The following is a 16,322-nucleotide window of genomic DNA, read 5'->3' as shown; positions in this document are numbered from 1 at the left end:
ACCGACACTTCCTGTAAACACAGCTTCCACACTGGGAGTTTAGGCTTACAGAATCACCTTTATAATCACTTCCCATCATCTGGAAACTTAAGTTCATCAAAAATTCTGCTGTACATATCCTAGACCACAGGAAGTCCTGCTCAACCATGACCACTGTCCTCACTGAGTTACACTGGCTCCCCATCCCCCAATTCCTTAATATTTAAAATTTTCATCCTGTTGTTTAAATCCCTTCATGGCTTTAACCCTCCTCAGCTCGATAACTTTCTCCAGCTCTACACCATTCCCAAAACAGTCCCTCTATGTGACATTGCACCACTCTTGTGCAACATACCCTCTAATTTTCATTCTGTAGTGCACAGCTGCTTTACATTTTGTGCATGGTTGCACACTTGCATGTTGTATGCTTGGTTAGTCTAGCTCACAGAGATTTCTGATTCTTGGTAAGGTTGAACTATAACTATTTATTACACTTCAGGAACTATATACACTTTACTTAAACATATCTAACTCCTCTGATGCTCATGCTGCTGCTTCTTCTCAAGTCTCTTTCCTACGTGATCTTTACATCATCATTGTGGAACATGTTACTCACACTGTCCCAGACATTAACCCTTTCAGTGTGGTCGCTTAAAGGGCCAACTTGTGCGCAGCCTGCGCAGGAACTTTCAGGTTGCGGTCACGCAGCTTAGAAGGAACATAGCTCTTATTCATCCTCTCCTCCCTTCACCCTACTATTGATGATGTGTCTTCAGCATGTCTAGGCCCCATGTTCAGGAATTCCCTCTCTAAACCCCTCCGCATTTCCATTACCTTCTCCCATCCTTTAAGACCTTCCTGAAAACCCTTTGACCAAGCTTTCGATCACCCATCCTAATACTGCCTCCTTTGGCTTGTCATCCAATCATTTCTTACCAAACATATAGTAATGATATAGATGAGGGAATTAAATGTAATATATCTAAGTTTGCAGACGACACAAAGCTGGGTGGGAGTGGGAGCTGTGAGGAGGATGCAGAGAAGCTCCAGTGTGATTTGGACAGGTTGAGTGAGTGGGCAAATATATGGCAGATGCAGTATAATGTGGATAAATGTGAGGTTATCCACTTTGGTGGCAAAAACAGAAAGGCAGATTATTATCTGAATGGCGATAGATTGGGAAAGGGGGAGGTGCAGCGAGACCTGGGTGTCCTCGTGCACCAGTTGCTGAAAGTAAGCATGCAGGTGCAGCAGGCAGTTAAGAAGGCAAATGGTATGTTGGCCTTCATAGCGAGAGGATTCGAGTACAGGAGCAAGGATGTCTTGCTGCAATTATACAAGACCTTGGTGAGACCACATCTGGAGTATTGTGTGCAGTTTTGGTCTCCTTATCTGAGGAAGGATGTTCTTGTTGTGAAGGGAGTGCAGCGAAGGTTCTCCAGACTGATTCCTGGGATGGCAGGACTGACGTATGAAGAGAGATTGGGTCGATTAGGCTTGTATTCGCTAGAGTTTAGAAGAATGAGAGCGAATCTCATAGAAACCTACAAAATTGTAACAGGACTGGACAGACTAGATGCAGGAAGGATCTTGCCCAATGGCGGGGGAGTTCAGGACCAGGGGTCACAATCTAAGAATAAGGGGGTAAGCCATTTAAGACTGAGATGAAGAGGGATTTCTTCACCCAGAGAGTGGTGAACCTTTCGAATTCTCCACCACAGAAAGTAGTTGAGGCCAAATCATGAAATATATTCAAGAAAGAATAAGATATAGTTCTTAGGGCTAAAGGGATCAAGGGATATGGGGAGACAGCGGGAACAGCGTACTGAGTTTGAATGGTCAGCCATGATCGTATTGAATGGCGGTGCAGGCCCGAAGGGCCGAAATGCCTAGACCTGCTCCTATTTTCTATGTTTCTATGTTTCTTATGAATCACTATGAAGTGCCTTGGCACATTATTTTCTACGTTAAAGGTGCTATATAAATGCAAGTTGTTGTGATCAATAAAACATACTACAGCAGGAAAGTTATTAAACTATAGCAATAGTCCATAGTTCCACCTAACATCTAAGTGAGAATGTTTACATTTCTCCAACATTATCCCTTCGGACATGCTTTTATTTATCATACCGTATTGTGTCCAGTCAGTGCCCGGTGGTAGGTTGGCCCAGAGGATGAGGTTATTGAGCTGGTTCAGGTAGGCTGGTTCTGTGTGAAAGCTCTTTTGATTGTACCACACCTATGAATAGACCATAAGTACCAATAATATTACCATACTTTTCACAGATCCAGTTCTATTATTTATAATACAGAAACAAATTGTTAATAAACATAAATAGAAAGAAATTTCCAACCACCTGGTCATTCACCACAGGATGGTTCTCAGGGCCTTGAATTTCCCTCACCTCACAGATGCGTAGTGTGTATAATTAGGGTTGGCATCCTGCCATCTATGAAAGATAATGGACATGCAACAAACAACCACTTAGGTGGGGTGTCATCTCTTGGTGAACCTTTGTTGATGACTGTGAAGGCCAATCCTTGAGAGGCAGGTTCTGCCATATGTGAAGCTGCCAAGTGATGCTGTGAGTTGTTGTTATTGATGTTGGTACCTGTTGACAAACTGCTGTAGCAACTGGTCATCGTGGTAGTGCACACCAGTCCACGGGATGTGTCGCCATTTCCCTCTGTCGCCAGCTAGCGACTCCCAGGTGTGACAGTCAAGATTTAGGGCCTTCTTGTAATGCTTGCAAGAATCCTTGAAGTGGAGCTTTGGGTGCCCCACCGGTCATCTAGTTCTGGCTACCTCACCCAACAGAAGGCCCTTGGGTATGCGACCGTCTTCCATCCTGTAGATGTGTCCGATCCAATGAAGCCACCTCTGGTTGATTAGTGCAAACACACTTGGGAGCTCTGCCTTTGAGAGGACTGCCACATTTGTGATTTTGTCCTGCCAGTTATATGCATAATGCGCAGCAGACAGAAAAGATGGAAATTACTGAGCTTCTTTTCGTGGTAGCTGTAAGTTACCCATGTTTCACAGCCATACAACAAGGTTCTGAGAACACAGGCCTGAGAAAGCATAAGCTTAGTCCTAAGGGTCAGCTTGGTGTTATCCCATGTACGTCAGCCAAAACGTGGTAGCTGCTTTCCCTATGCGTCTTTCGAGCTCTGCATCAAGGGACAGATTGGCTGTCACCGTGAACCCAAGGTAGCAGAATTTGCTAACCACTTCCAGTGGGGTATTATTTAGTATGATGTACTGTCTAATTAGGTGATTTGAAAATCAAAAGTAGGTGCAATATGTTAGTTTTAGTAGTTCTGTGAAGAGGGTAATTCATGTGCTGAGATTTCCTCCTGCTCCTTACCATTGATGGAAGCACAACAGACATATACCTCACTGAAGAACCTACCAGAACCACTTCGCCTCTGATCCTTTTGACTCAAACACTATCACTCTGTGCCTATTTCAGACATTGTGAAGTAACCATATTCACTTTCCAAATTTCTGTCCATCGATATACCTGTAAGAGACTGCTCAATCACCAACAAACTGCATGATACCAAATTACACTTTCAGGGTCAACCCACTTGGTTATGGGTCTTCCAATTTGCATGCTGCCATCCCGTTCCCCTCTAAATTCCTTCATAAACCTAAAAAGGCAGACTTTTATCCTTGCCTGCAATCATTATGCAGGAAAAATTGATGACTGTCCATGCAGGAGACATGGCTGATCTTCAAGAACTGACCAACTGCGAGGAGAAGGCACTCACTATTTTGCATAAACCACTGGCAGAAGCTTTGAAGATGGAGAAGCTGATGAACATTGTGGCAGCCAGAGGATTGTGGCTAGATGATACCTTTCTTCCTTCTGAGGTATAAAAGGCCAAGTTTCTCCTCAGTAAATCTCTTGTTATTGTATGCCACACTTGATGATTCAGTGGGGATCACTGTTCTGTTACCACAAACCAATATCTCATACTCCATCCTCATGAAAATCATTCAGACTAATGTGCCTAATGCAGTAGAGGAAGTGGTGCTAACTTGCTGCCTGCCCATACATCGCCACCCATCCCACCATGAATTCCATTATTTCCAAGCACAAGCCCAGGGATAAGCAATCAGGGTCATCATGATAGTGATCAGGAAGGGGTAGCATAGGGTGAGACAAGGCAAAAATGGCTCTAAAGAAGGGAAGTTGATGAAGAAGATGATGATGTCTTCCATTGAAAGATCCAGCATTGCCTGGTCTTGGCTGTGGAGCTACAGGACACAGATCTCATTGGTCCTACTATCAAATGCAAAATGCTACTGGAGCAGTGCACCCACGTACAGACATTCTGGACTGTGTCAGAATGTGCTGCATCTGACCACTCAGTTGCAGAAGTTCACTACCATGGTTTCTCCTCACGAGGAATGGTTTCTCCACTCCAGTAAGGCCTGCAGAGGTCACCCCTATGGGCAGGGTCTCTGAAACAGTATTAGTGGCCTCAAGGCAACTTGTTTAGCTGCCATAGAGTGCACTGAAAGGCACATTGATGGAGGATTTGTGCAACTGAAAGTTATCTGGTCTGCATTTACATCAATCAGTGGCCTTTCAGGGAATGTACCCATCACTAGGGACCTGGTAGACATGTCTTCTTAGGATCTAGTTTTCTCACAGAAAATCAGATCTAGTGAATCGTTCTGTCATGTCCACCAGATGCCTGAATATGCTGGTGTGGCCAGGTTGTCCCAGCACCTATAATAGGGAGGCAACTGACCCTTCTCAAGCCAGTGGCTGGCACAGATAATAGCCACCTCAGTTCTATGAAGCTCATAGTAGCAGTTAGCAGCTGGCTACCCTCTGTACCTCAGACTTTCAGGTGGCATGGTTAGCTGCAAGTACTGGAGGAATGTATACACAAAAGAGAAACACTGCAGCTAACTGAGCATCTACAAATCTCTATATGGTCTCACGCTACCCGACCTCTGTAATCTCCTACAACTTTCCATCCCTTTCAGTGCCCTCAGGTCCTTTGACTCTATAATGGTCGGTGGATCCTCCCCCTCCTCTGTCCCACATTAGCCCTATTTCTAGAAGTCCCTTTCTAGATCAATGCACTGCTCTACTTAACCTCTGTGCCTTTAATAGCCTCATTAAACAAGTCTTCAGGCAGCTCTCAGTTACCTACTAAAGCCACAGCATTCATTCATTTCTTCCACTGAAGATTCCTGAAATATTCTTCCATGTTAATCTCACTAGATGTAAAAAAATAAAGCGATAACAGGTAAAAGATGTTTTCCCTCAGGTACCAATGTTCAGAAAAGTTGCATCTGTGCATGAGAGTGAAGCCTGAAATAGTAATGAGTGCTTAGTGTTAGAAAGATTCAACATCAACCTGGATAGCTCCCAAGTCTCATGAAATCTAAGCAGTGAGGCAGGAAGCCCAAATGAGACAGACAGAAAGGATTGAAAGAGAAGCCAATTTTCAATTTTCAAAATACCTAAGATAGTTCACTTATTTTGAGATAGCAATTTTTGGCTTTGTTTCTCTGTACAGTGATGCAGGCAGAGGCTAGAGGCTACTGCTGAGCTGTGAAAGGTTCAGATTTAGCAAGTGTGATCCCATGTTTTTTGGTAATTTATGCTGAGATGAGAAAATGCAAAACAAAGGGGGTGAATCTCCATGGGGATTCTCCTGCTCACTCACTGTAACTTTGGCAGAGGCCTGTTGTGTTTCCTTGCTTAACACAAACACACCAATCACACAGACAAGATTGGTGATCCGAAAAGATGGGTACTTTTATTGAAGATGCTAACTTATTTATAGCAGTACTAGGAAGTTACACATGGATCTGTACATCACATCTATCTGGTGATGGACAGCCATTTTTGATATGGAATTTAAAGTTATACCACAACAAGTCCCATTAAAAAGATGCAAATTGTGGGCGAATGAGAAAACCCTCAAGAAAATTCACTCCCAAATTGTTCAACTCAGTTTGAGCAAATAATGGTACTGAATCTTGAAACAAACACAAGAGGGGGAATTTTGCCTTAAAAGCAATATCACCACCAGAAATGGATCAGGACAGAGCTTCCACAAATAAATCCAGGCCCACAGAGGCGCCAACATATTTTCCTGGGTCAGGTTTGATTACTTATGGAGGATGGGCTCCCAGTCTGTCCAGGCAGACCACCACTGGCCTCCCAGGAGAAAGCAGCAACCGCCAAGTTTGTGGAACCACAGATGGCTCTGCCGCACAGCAGGGAAGGAAAAGGAGTGGAAGAACTATAGTGTTAGGGGATTCTATCGTAAGGGGTACAGATAGGCATTTCTGTGGCCGCAAATGTGACTCCAGGATGGTATGTTGCCTCCCTGGTGCTCGGGTCAAGGATGTCACGGAGTGGCTGCAGGACATTCTGAAGAGGGAGGGTGAACAGTCAGAAGTCGTGATACACATTGGTACCAACGACGTAGGTAAAAAGAGGGATGACGTCCTGCAACAAGAATTTAGGGAGCTGGGTAGCAGATTAAAAAGCAGGACCTCAAAGGTTGTAATCTCTGGATTACTCCTGGTGCCACATGCTAATGAGTATAAGAATAGGAGGATACAGCAGATGAATGCGTGGCTGAAGAGATGGTGCAGGAGGGAGGGCTTTAGTTTCCTGGATCACTGGGTCTGTTTCTGGCAAAGGGGGGGCCTGTACAAGTTGGACGGGTTGCACCTGAACTGGAATGGGACCAACATCCTTGCTGGGAGGTTTGCTAGTGCTGTTGCAGGGGGTGTTTAAACTGGTTTGGCAGGGGAATGGGAAACAGAGTGGAGGTACAGAAGGGGGTGATGCACAATCAAATATAGAAGAGAAACTGAGTCAGTCTGGAAAACAGAGCAAATATAGACCTGTTAAGGCACAAGGGAAAAATGCAAGGATGGATTGCATCTATCTTAATGCAAGGAGACTTACTAGTAAAACAGATGAATTGAGGGCATTGATTAGCACATGGGATTATGATATTGTTGCTATCACAGAGACATGGTTGAGGGAGAGGCAGGACTGGCAGCTCAATATTCCAGGATATTGAATCTTCAGGCATGACAGGGGAGGAGATAAAAGAGGAGGTGGTATTGCACTGTTGAACAAGGAGTCAATTACTGCAGTAAGGAGGGATGATATCTTAGAAGGTTCTTCAAATGAGGCTATATGGGTCGAACTTAAAAACAAAAAGGGGGCAATCACTTGGCTGGGCGTGTACTACAGGCCTTCAAACAGTCAGGGAGAGATAGAGGAGTAGATATGTAGGCAAATCTCAGAGAGGTGCAAAAATAATAGGGTAATTATAGTAGGGGATTTCAACTTACCTAATGTCAACTGGGATAGTCTTCATGTAAAAGGCTTAAAGAGGGCGGAATTCTTAAAATGCATACAGGAGAGCTTTTTGATCCAGTAAGTAGAAAGTCCAACAAGAGAAGGGGCAGGACTGGACCTAATCCTAGGGAATGAAGCTGAAAAAGTGGTAGAGTGTCAGTGGGTGACATTTCGGGGATAGTGACCATAACTCTAAGATTTAAGGTAGTTATGGAAAAGGACAAAGACGGGTCAGAAATAAAGGTACTAAATTGGGGGAAGGCCGACTTCAATATGATAAAACAGGATCTGGCCAGGGTAGACTGGGAGCAGCTACTTGTAGGAAAGTCTACATCAGACCAGTGGAAGTCATTCAAAGAGGAAATAGTGAGAGTTCAGAGCCAACATGTACCTGTTAAGGTGAAGGGTAGGACCATCAAGTCCACGGAACCCTGGAGGACAAGGGCTTTAGAGGATTGGAGCAGGGAAAAAAAAGAGGCTTATTGCAGATTCGGAGCACTGAAAACAGTGGCGGCATTAGAGGAGTATAGAAAGTGTAGGGGGGTATTTAAAAAAAGTAATTAGGAGAGCGAAGAGGGGACATGAAAAAACACTGGTGGGCAAGATAAAGGAAAATCCTAGGGCATTTTATAAGTATATTAAGGGCAAGAGGATAACCAAGGAAAGAGTGCGGCCTATTAGGGACCAAAGTAGCAATCTGTGTGTGGAGCCAGAGGACATAGGTGAGGTTTTAAATGATTACTTTGCATCTGTGTTCACTATGGAGAAGGACGATGTATGTGTAGATATCATGGAGGGGGATTGTGATATTCTTGAACACATTAGCATTGAAAGGGAGGAAGTATTAGCTGTTTTAGCAGGCTTAAAAGTGGATAAATCCGCATGCCCAGATGAGATGTATCCCAGGCTGTTATGTGAGGCAAGGGAGGAGATAGCAGGGGCTCTGACACAAATTTTCAAATCCTCTCTGGCCACAGAAGAGGTACCAGTGGACTGGAGGACAGCAAATGTGGTACCATTATTTAAGAAGGGTAGCAGGGATAAACCAGGTAATTACAGGCTGGTGAGTCTAACATCGGTGGTTGGGAAAATATTGGAAAAAATTCTGAGGGACAGGATTAATCTCCACTTGGAGAGGCAAGGATTAATCAGGGATAGCCAGCATGGCTTTGTCAGGGGGAGATCGTGATGGTGATGAGATGTGTAGATGAGGGTAAAGCAATTGATGTAGTCTACATGGACTTCAGTAAGACTTTTGATAAGGTCCCGCATGGGAGATTGGTTAAGAAGGAAAGAGCCCACGGGATCCAGGGCAATTTGGCAAATTGGATCCAAAATTGGCTTAGTGGCAGGAGGCAGAGGGTGATGGTCGAGGGTTGTTTTTGCGAGTGGAAGCCTGTGACCAGTGGTATACCGCAGGGATCGGTGCTGGGACCCTTGCTGCTTGTAGTCTACATTAATGATTCAGATGTGAATATAGGAGGTATGATAAGTAAGTTCACAGATGATACGAAAATTGGTGGTGTTGTAAATAGTGAGGAGAAAAGCCTTAGATTACAGGGAGATATAGATGGGCTGGTAAGATGGGCGGAGCAGTGGCAAATAGAATTTAATCCTGAGAAATGTGAGGTGATGCATTTTGGGATGACTAACAAGGCGAGGGCATTTACAATGGATGGTAGGAGCCTAGGAAGTACAGAAGATCAGAGGGATCTTGGTGTACTTGTCCATAGATCACTGAAGGCAGCAGCAAAGGTAAATAAGGTGGTTCGGAAGGCAAATGGGATACTTGTCTTTATCAGCCGAGGCATAGAATATAAGACCAAAGAGGTTATGATAGAGCTATATAAAATGCTAGTTAGGCCACAGCTGGAGTACTGTGTACAGTTCTGGGAACCACACTAGAGGAAGGAGGTGGTTGCACTGGCGAGGGTGCAGAGGAGATTCACCAGGATGTTGTCGGGGCTGGAACATTTCAGCCAAGAGAAGAGACTGAAAAGGCTAGGGTTGTTTTCCATGGAGCAGAGAAGGCTGAGGGGGGACATGATTGAGGTATTCAAAATTATGAGGGGCATTGATAGGTTAGTTAGGAAGAAACATTTTCCCTTAGTGGAGGGGTTAATAACCAGGGAGCATAGATTTAAGGTAAGGGGTAGGAGATTTAGAGGGGATTTGAGGGGAAAAAAAATTTCACTCGAGGGTGGTGGAATCTGGAACGCACTGCCTGAAGAGGTGGTAGAGGCAGGAACCCTCACAACATTTAAGAAGTATTTTGATGAGCACTTGAAATGCCATAGCATACAAGGCTACGGGCCAAGTGCTGGAAAATGGGATTCGAATAGTTAGGTGTTTGATGGCCAGCATGGACACAATGGGCCGAAGGGCCTATTTCTGTGCTATATAACTCTATGACTCTATGACACTGGTTGAGGGAAAATTTTGTCGTCCAGCAATGGGATATTCAGGGCAACATTTAATAAATCTGGAATGAAATGCTAGTCTCATTAATAATGATCATCAAATTACCAGATTGTCATAGATTGGAGCCCTCAACATTGACTCCAGACCCCATGAAGTCTCATGGCATCAGGTCAAACATGGGCAAGAAACCTCTTGTTGATTTATACCTACTGCCCTTCCTCAGCTGAGGAATCAGTACTCCTCCATGTTGAACACCGCTTGAAAGAGGCACTGAGGGTAGCAAGGGAACAGACTGTACTCTGGGTGGGGGACTTCAGTGCCCATCATCAAGAATGGTTCGGTACCCCCACTACTGATTGAGCGTGCCGACTCCAGAAGGACACAGCTGCCAGATTGGGGCTGTGGCAGGAGATGAGGGAGCCAACAAGAGGAAAAACCTACTAACTAATCTACCTGTCGCAGATGCATCTGTCCATGACAGTATTGATAGGAGTGACCACAACACATATGGAGAAAAAGTCCCATCTTCACACTACCACCATGCTAGATGGGATAGATTCAGAACAGATCTAACAGCTCAAAACTGGACCTCCATGAGGCGCTGTGCCATCAGCAGCAGCAGCAGAATTGTATTCAACTACAATCTAACCTTATGACCTGGCATATCATTCACTCTACCATGACCATTAAGTCAGGGGAGCAACCCTAGTTCAATGAGGACAGTAGGTGAACATCCCTGGAGCAGCACGAGGCATACCTAAAATGAGGTGCTAACCTGTTGAAGCTACAACACAGGACTACTTGCACGCTAAACTGCGGAAGCAGCATGCTATAAACAGAGCTAAGCGATTCCACAACCAACAGATCAGATCAAAGCTCTGCAGTCCTGCCACAGCCAGTCATGAATGGTGGTGGACAATTAAACAACTAACTAGAGGGGGAGGCTCCAAAAACATGCTCATCCTCAATGATGGGGGAGCCCAGCACATCAGTGCAAAAGAAAAGGCTGAAGCATTTGCAACAATCATCAGCCAGAAGTGCTGAGTGGATGATCCATCTCCACCTTCTCCTGAGGTCCCCAGCATCATGCCAGTCTTCAGACAATTCGATTCACTCCACATGATATCAAAATACAGATGAAGATGCTGGATATAGCAAAGGTTATGGGCCCTGACAACATGCCAGCTCTAGTGCTGAAAACTTGTGCTTCAGAGCTTGCCATGCCCCTAGCCAAGCTGTTCCAGTACAGCTACAACACTGGCATCTACCCAACAATGTGGAAAACTGCCCAGGTATGTCCTGTCCACAAAAAACAGGACAAATCCAATCCGGCCAATTACCACCTCATCAGTCTACTCTCAATCATCAGCAAAATCATTGACACTGCTATCAAATGGCACATACTCAGCAACAACCTGTTCACTGATGCTCAGTTTGGCTTCCACTAGGATCACTCAGCTTCAGACCTCATTATAGCCTTGGCGCAAAACAGCTGTCTTCCAGAGGTGAGGTGAGAGTGACTGCCCTTGACATCAAAGCAGCATTTGAACGAGTATGGCATCAAGGAGCCCTAGCAAAACTGAGGTCAATGGGAATCGGGGGAAAACTCTCCACTGGTTGGAGTCATACCTAATGCAAAGGAAGATGGTTGTGGTTGTGGGAGATCAATCATCTCAGCTCCAGGACATCACTGCAGGAGTTCCTCAGGGCAGTGTCCTGGGTTCAATCATCTCCAGATTCTTCATCAATGACTTCCCTCCATCATAAGGTCAGAGGTGGGGATGTTCGCTGATGATTGCACAATGTTCAGCACCACTCGTAATTCTGCAGATACTGAAGCAGTCCATGCCCACACGCAGCAAGATCTGGACAACAATCAGGCTTCGGCTGATAAGTGGCAAGTAACATTCGCACCACACAAGTGCAGGCAATGACCATTTCCAACAAGAGAGAATCTAACCATCTCCCCCTGACGTTCAATGGCATTCCCATTGCTGACTCCAAACCACCAACATCCTAGGGGATCACCATTCACCAGAAACTGAACAGGACCAGGCATGTAAATACTGTGGCATCAAGAGCAGGTCATAGGCTGGGAATTCTGAAGTGAGTAACTCACCTCCTGACTCCCCAAATCTTGTCCACCATCTACAAGGCACAAGTCAGGAGTGTGATAGCATACTCTCTGTTTGATAGGATGAGTGCAGGTCCAATACTCAAGAAGCTTGACACCATCCAAGACAAAACAGCCCGCTTGATCGGCACCCCATCCACCACCTTGAACATTCACTCCCTCCACCACTGGTGCACAGTGGCAGCAGTGTGAACTATCTGTGAGATGCACTGCAGCAACTCGCCAAGGCTCCTTCGACAGCACCTTCCAAACCATGACCTCTACCACCCAGAAGAACAAGACATCAGATGTTTGGGGACACCGCCACCTGCAAGTTCCCCTCCAAGCCATGCACCATCCTGACATAGAACTATATTGCCATTCCTTCACTGTCACTGGGTCAAAACCCTGCAACTCCCTTCCTAACAGCACTGTGGGTGTACCTACACCACATGAACTGCAGAAGTTCAAGAAGGCAGCTCACCAACACCTTCTCAAGGTCAATTAGGGATAGACAATAAATGCTGGACTTGCAGCAATGCTCAAATCCCAAGAACAAATTTAAAAAAATTGAAATGGGCAGGGTCAAAGTTACAAAAGTACAGTAATTGCAATTTTAATTGGCTCTGAATGAATTCAGTGCAAAAGAACAGATGGTTTGAGAGGTTGGAAGACAGACAGCTGACTCAATCTCCTGTCTTTGTGATATAAAACTCACTGAACTGCCTCCCTCATTGCAGTGTCCATACCCCTTGTGTCATCTGTGGCTCAGTGGTAACACACTCATCCCTGAGATAGAAGGTTGTGTTCTCAAATCCCACTTCTGGACTATGAATATAAAATCTGGGCTGATGCTCCATTTTAGTACTATGGGAGTGCAGCACTGTCAGAGGTGCTGTCTTTCAGATGAAATATTAAACAGAGACCTTGTGTTCACTCTCAGATGGATATAAAAGATCCAATGGAACTATTCAAAGATGTGCAGAGGCATTTTCCTTGGTGTCCTGGCCAATACTCATCCCTCAAGCAACACTTCATAACAGATGATGTAGTTAATATTGCATTGCTGTGTAAAAATTGGCTTCTTTGTTTCCTACATTACTATAGTGACTACTTCATTGGTTGAGGTTGAGAAAGGTGCTATAAATAATGTATGTCTTTCTTTTCCTTTCTTTTTTTAAACACTTTTCCTTCCTTCTAAAGATGGTGCAGAGATGGAAATGGAGGGAAATTACCTGGAATCATAAGCCCTGCACGTGCAGCACAGGCAAGCAGCATTCAATGAAGTCTGTTCCCAGAAAGGGTGAAGAAAAATGGAGAATAACTTCATTGAGCTGTGAATTCAGTGTCCTCTTAAAAATGCTTCTCGCCCCATTGTACTGTTCCTCCAACAATACACAGACATGTTACTAATAACCTTGTAATAAAAGCTTATTGTTGCATGGACTGTTCTTACCTTCATTAAAGAGTTGATTTCAAATTGAGTGAAATTGTTTCCCTTTAGCTCATCAGGCAGCTTGTGTCCAATTGACCATCCTCCTAATCTTTTAATATAACAAGTGTTGAGAACAAGTGATTACTACAAATTGGATAGCAATCAAAAAATCCACATTTAAGTTCATAGCAATGCTTAGCATGCATTTAAGATTTTTGATATTAGGGATGGGCTGACTATAATTGGAAATGAACTATTTTTCTACCTTTAAGTCTTTCATGTAGAGGATGGTGCAGGCTATCATCTCTTTTCCCAATTTAAGCTTCAATCCTAGCATCAGACAAGGCTTTCCTACATGGTGCAATGTTTCTTTCTACCTTTTTCTTCTCTATTCATCCCAATCTGAATGTTCACCTCCCAAATAACACCCACTAGCACAGCAGGCAGGGTAAGTCAGCCTCCAGGGGCCCAAAATCCATGAAGGAAAAGTGCACTCTGGCTTAAACTGATGGCATTTAGACAGAGCTTTTTCATTTACTTATGACATGGACTATAACTGTTTCTGATCTGGGATGGACTCACATCTGAATTGTAATAGTAAAAATAACTTACATTGACAATGGACAGCAGGTGTCCAATTTTAAGATTTAATTTCCATTTGTTGCTAATTTAAGCAAAAAAAACAGATGCAAGTACAAAACAATATGTATGTCTGATTCATATCATACAATATGCATATAGGCATGCAGCTATAGTTTTTGTTAAACTTATGGTTCATAAGGTTGATTGGGCCAAATGTGTTTTACCTTTTCTGTCCAAACGTGTTTTCTGTTGATATTAAATAGTCTTCCAGATTGTAACCTGTGAGATTGTACAGGAAGTTTCCCTCATTATTTCTGTAGTAGGACACTGTGGTATTTGGTGTAGGACATTGCTGTAAGGAAAATATAATAAGTTACATCTCTTTTACTGAGATACCTACATGGTGGGTAAAGACCCGCAGTGCAAGATACCACAAAGATTGAGGAAACAGTCGGCAAGGCAAATCAGGAAGTAATGATTAGCTGAAAAAAAAGCTTGAGTTTCAAAAGCTTATCGATTGTAGGTGGGCGAAGACTGAGGAAGATAACAAATTCTATAGCTTTGAGTCCTGGGAACTGACCAATGGTGTAGATGATGAGTGCAATGAGTCCTGATTTCTACTCTGATGCCTTTTTAAAACGGTATTGAGGCAGAAAGCATCAGAAATCTAGAATTTAAATTGACTCTTTAACTGCTGCAATTAATTATATTTTAGCACAATTATAATAAGGGACAGTTCCCATCAGTTAAACTATATGTTAACATTAAACAGACGTTTCATAAGGTACACATTTAAACCTACATTAAGCCAAGAGTTAGCATTATTTGGATCGATATATAAATGAAGTGATATATAAATGAAATATGTGTTTAGCGGTAATTATGAAGTTAGTACACTGCTAAAAATCCAGTTACACTTCATTCAACAAGGTCTTTTTCAAGCGTTTTCACAGTGAGACTAACACCGTTTAAGTGATTGATTTTCACTAATTGCACTCTCTGGGTGCCTGTCTGGAGAAGTGCAGAATCGCTGACAGCAACTTCTGGATTATTGCATTGTTCAGCACATGTGTGGGCTCCAGAAGTTGCTGCCAGTTTCAATGGAGTAAAGACAATGAACGCTGACAGTTCTGCTGTCAAGACTACTGCAAAATCTGGGCCATTGTTACTTATGTGGATCATGTCCAATCTTGCTTTATAACACTCATGTGAGGCACCTTGGGATGTCTAATTATGCTAAAGGCAACATATAAAAACAAGTTTATGATGTTCTATTGGATTTGCCAGTTTGTAAGCCTGTCATTAATTTCGTTCATTCCTTTCTCCTTCTGTTTATTGAATCTTTTGAATTTGTTTTGCTTCTTTTTCCTTCCACTGATTTTCATTATGGACTCTCATTTCCAGAACTAGTCATTTCAAGTGTGAAATATTGAAAACACCTTCACAGTTGAAGAATGCAACAAGTGTTACAACTCATGGGAACACTGGGAGATCTGAGGAAGTGAGGTCTCACTGCTAACTGGCATGAATACAGCTTGTCTTATTAATTAATATTCCCAGTTGTATTCAGTGTGTATTGAGAATTCATTGAACTTTCCTACCTGATAGCCATTATTGCAATTACACTGGCCCACAAAATTCTGTGGTTCTGAAGTCCCATTCCACCAGCATGAAGAACTTTTCCTAAGAAAAAACAATGTATCAGTTTATCATTTAAATATTTTTCCAGTAAAATAAATATATACCATATAAATCAACTTTGTGATTTGTCTGCATATGTATTTATTCTATATTATGTCAAACAACAGGTCAAAGTCAAGACTACTGTAAGAAGCACAGATATCTAACAAAGTTGATCCTCCTAGTTTCTTGTGTCATCTTAGCTCAATGGTAACACTCTCATTTCAAAGATTGTGGTTTCAAACTTCACTCCAGAAATTTCAGCATATAATCTAGACTGACACTTCAGTGCAGTACTGAGGGAGTGCTGCATGATTGGTTGTGCTGTCTTTCAGATGAGGTATTAAACTGAGACGTCCACAGATAGGAGGTTTGAAAGGTTTTGTTGATATTCTTAAGTTCATGCCACAACCCTGGATGTCTGATTTAAGTATTAGTAACTTTGTGATCCTGCTACAATCATGTGAATAATGACAGCACAGACACAACTTCTATGTCAACAACAAAAACAAGAAATGCTGGAATCACTCAGCAGGTCTGGCAGCATCTGTGCAAAGAGAAGCAGAGTTAACGTTTCGGGTCAGTGACCCTTCTTCGGAACTGACAAATATTAGAAAAGTCACAGATTATAAACAAGTGAGGTGGGGGTGGGGCAAGAGATAACAAAGGAGAAGGTGCAGATTGGACCGGGCCACATAGCTGACCAAAAGGTCACGGAGAAAAGGCAAACAATATGTTAATGGTGTGTTGAAAGACA

At 43.3% G+C, this 16,322-nt stretch overlaps 1 protein-coding gene across 1 annotated transcript in view; it reads right to left on the bottom strand.

Moving 5' to 3' along the window:
- Window positions 1-16,322, bottom strand: part of LOC137380771 (ATP-binding cassette sub-family A member 13-like) — a 330,301-nt gene that overhangs the window by 47,272 nt on the left and 266,707 nt on the right. The window contains exons 55-58 of the mRNA XM_068053109.1: window positions 15,487-15,568; window positions 14,110-14,237; window positions 13,325-13,412; window positions 2,110-2,218 (exon numbers count right to left, since the gene is read on the bottom strand). Coding sequence (XP_067909210.1) covers window positions 2,110-2,218; window positions 13,325-13,412; window positions 14,110-14,237; window positions 15,487-15,568 — 407 coding nt within the window. The remainder of the gene's footprint in view (window positions 1-2,109; window positions 2,219-13,324; window positions 13,413-14,109; window positions 14,238-15,486; window positions 15,569-16,322) is intronic.

The sequence above is a fragment of the Heterodontus francisci genome, chromosome 2 (assembly GCF_036365525.1).
Source record: "Heterodontus francisci isolate sHetFra1 chromosome 2, sHetFra1.hap1, whole genome shotgun sequence".
Taxonomy (NCBI): domain Eukaryota; kingdom Metazoa; phylum Chordata; class Chondrichthyes; order Heterodontiformes; family Heterodontidae; genus Heterodontus; species Heterodontus francisci.
This window is presented reverse-complemented; position numbering and strand designations above follow the sequence as displayed.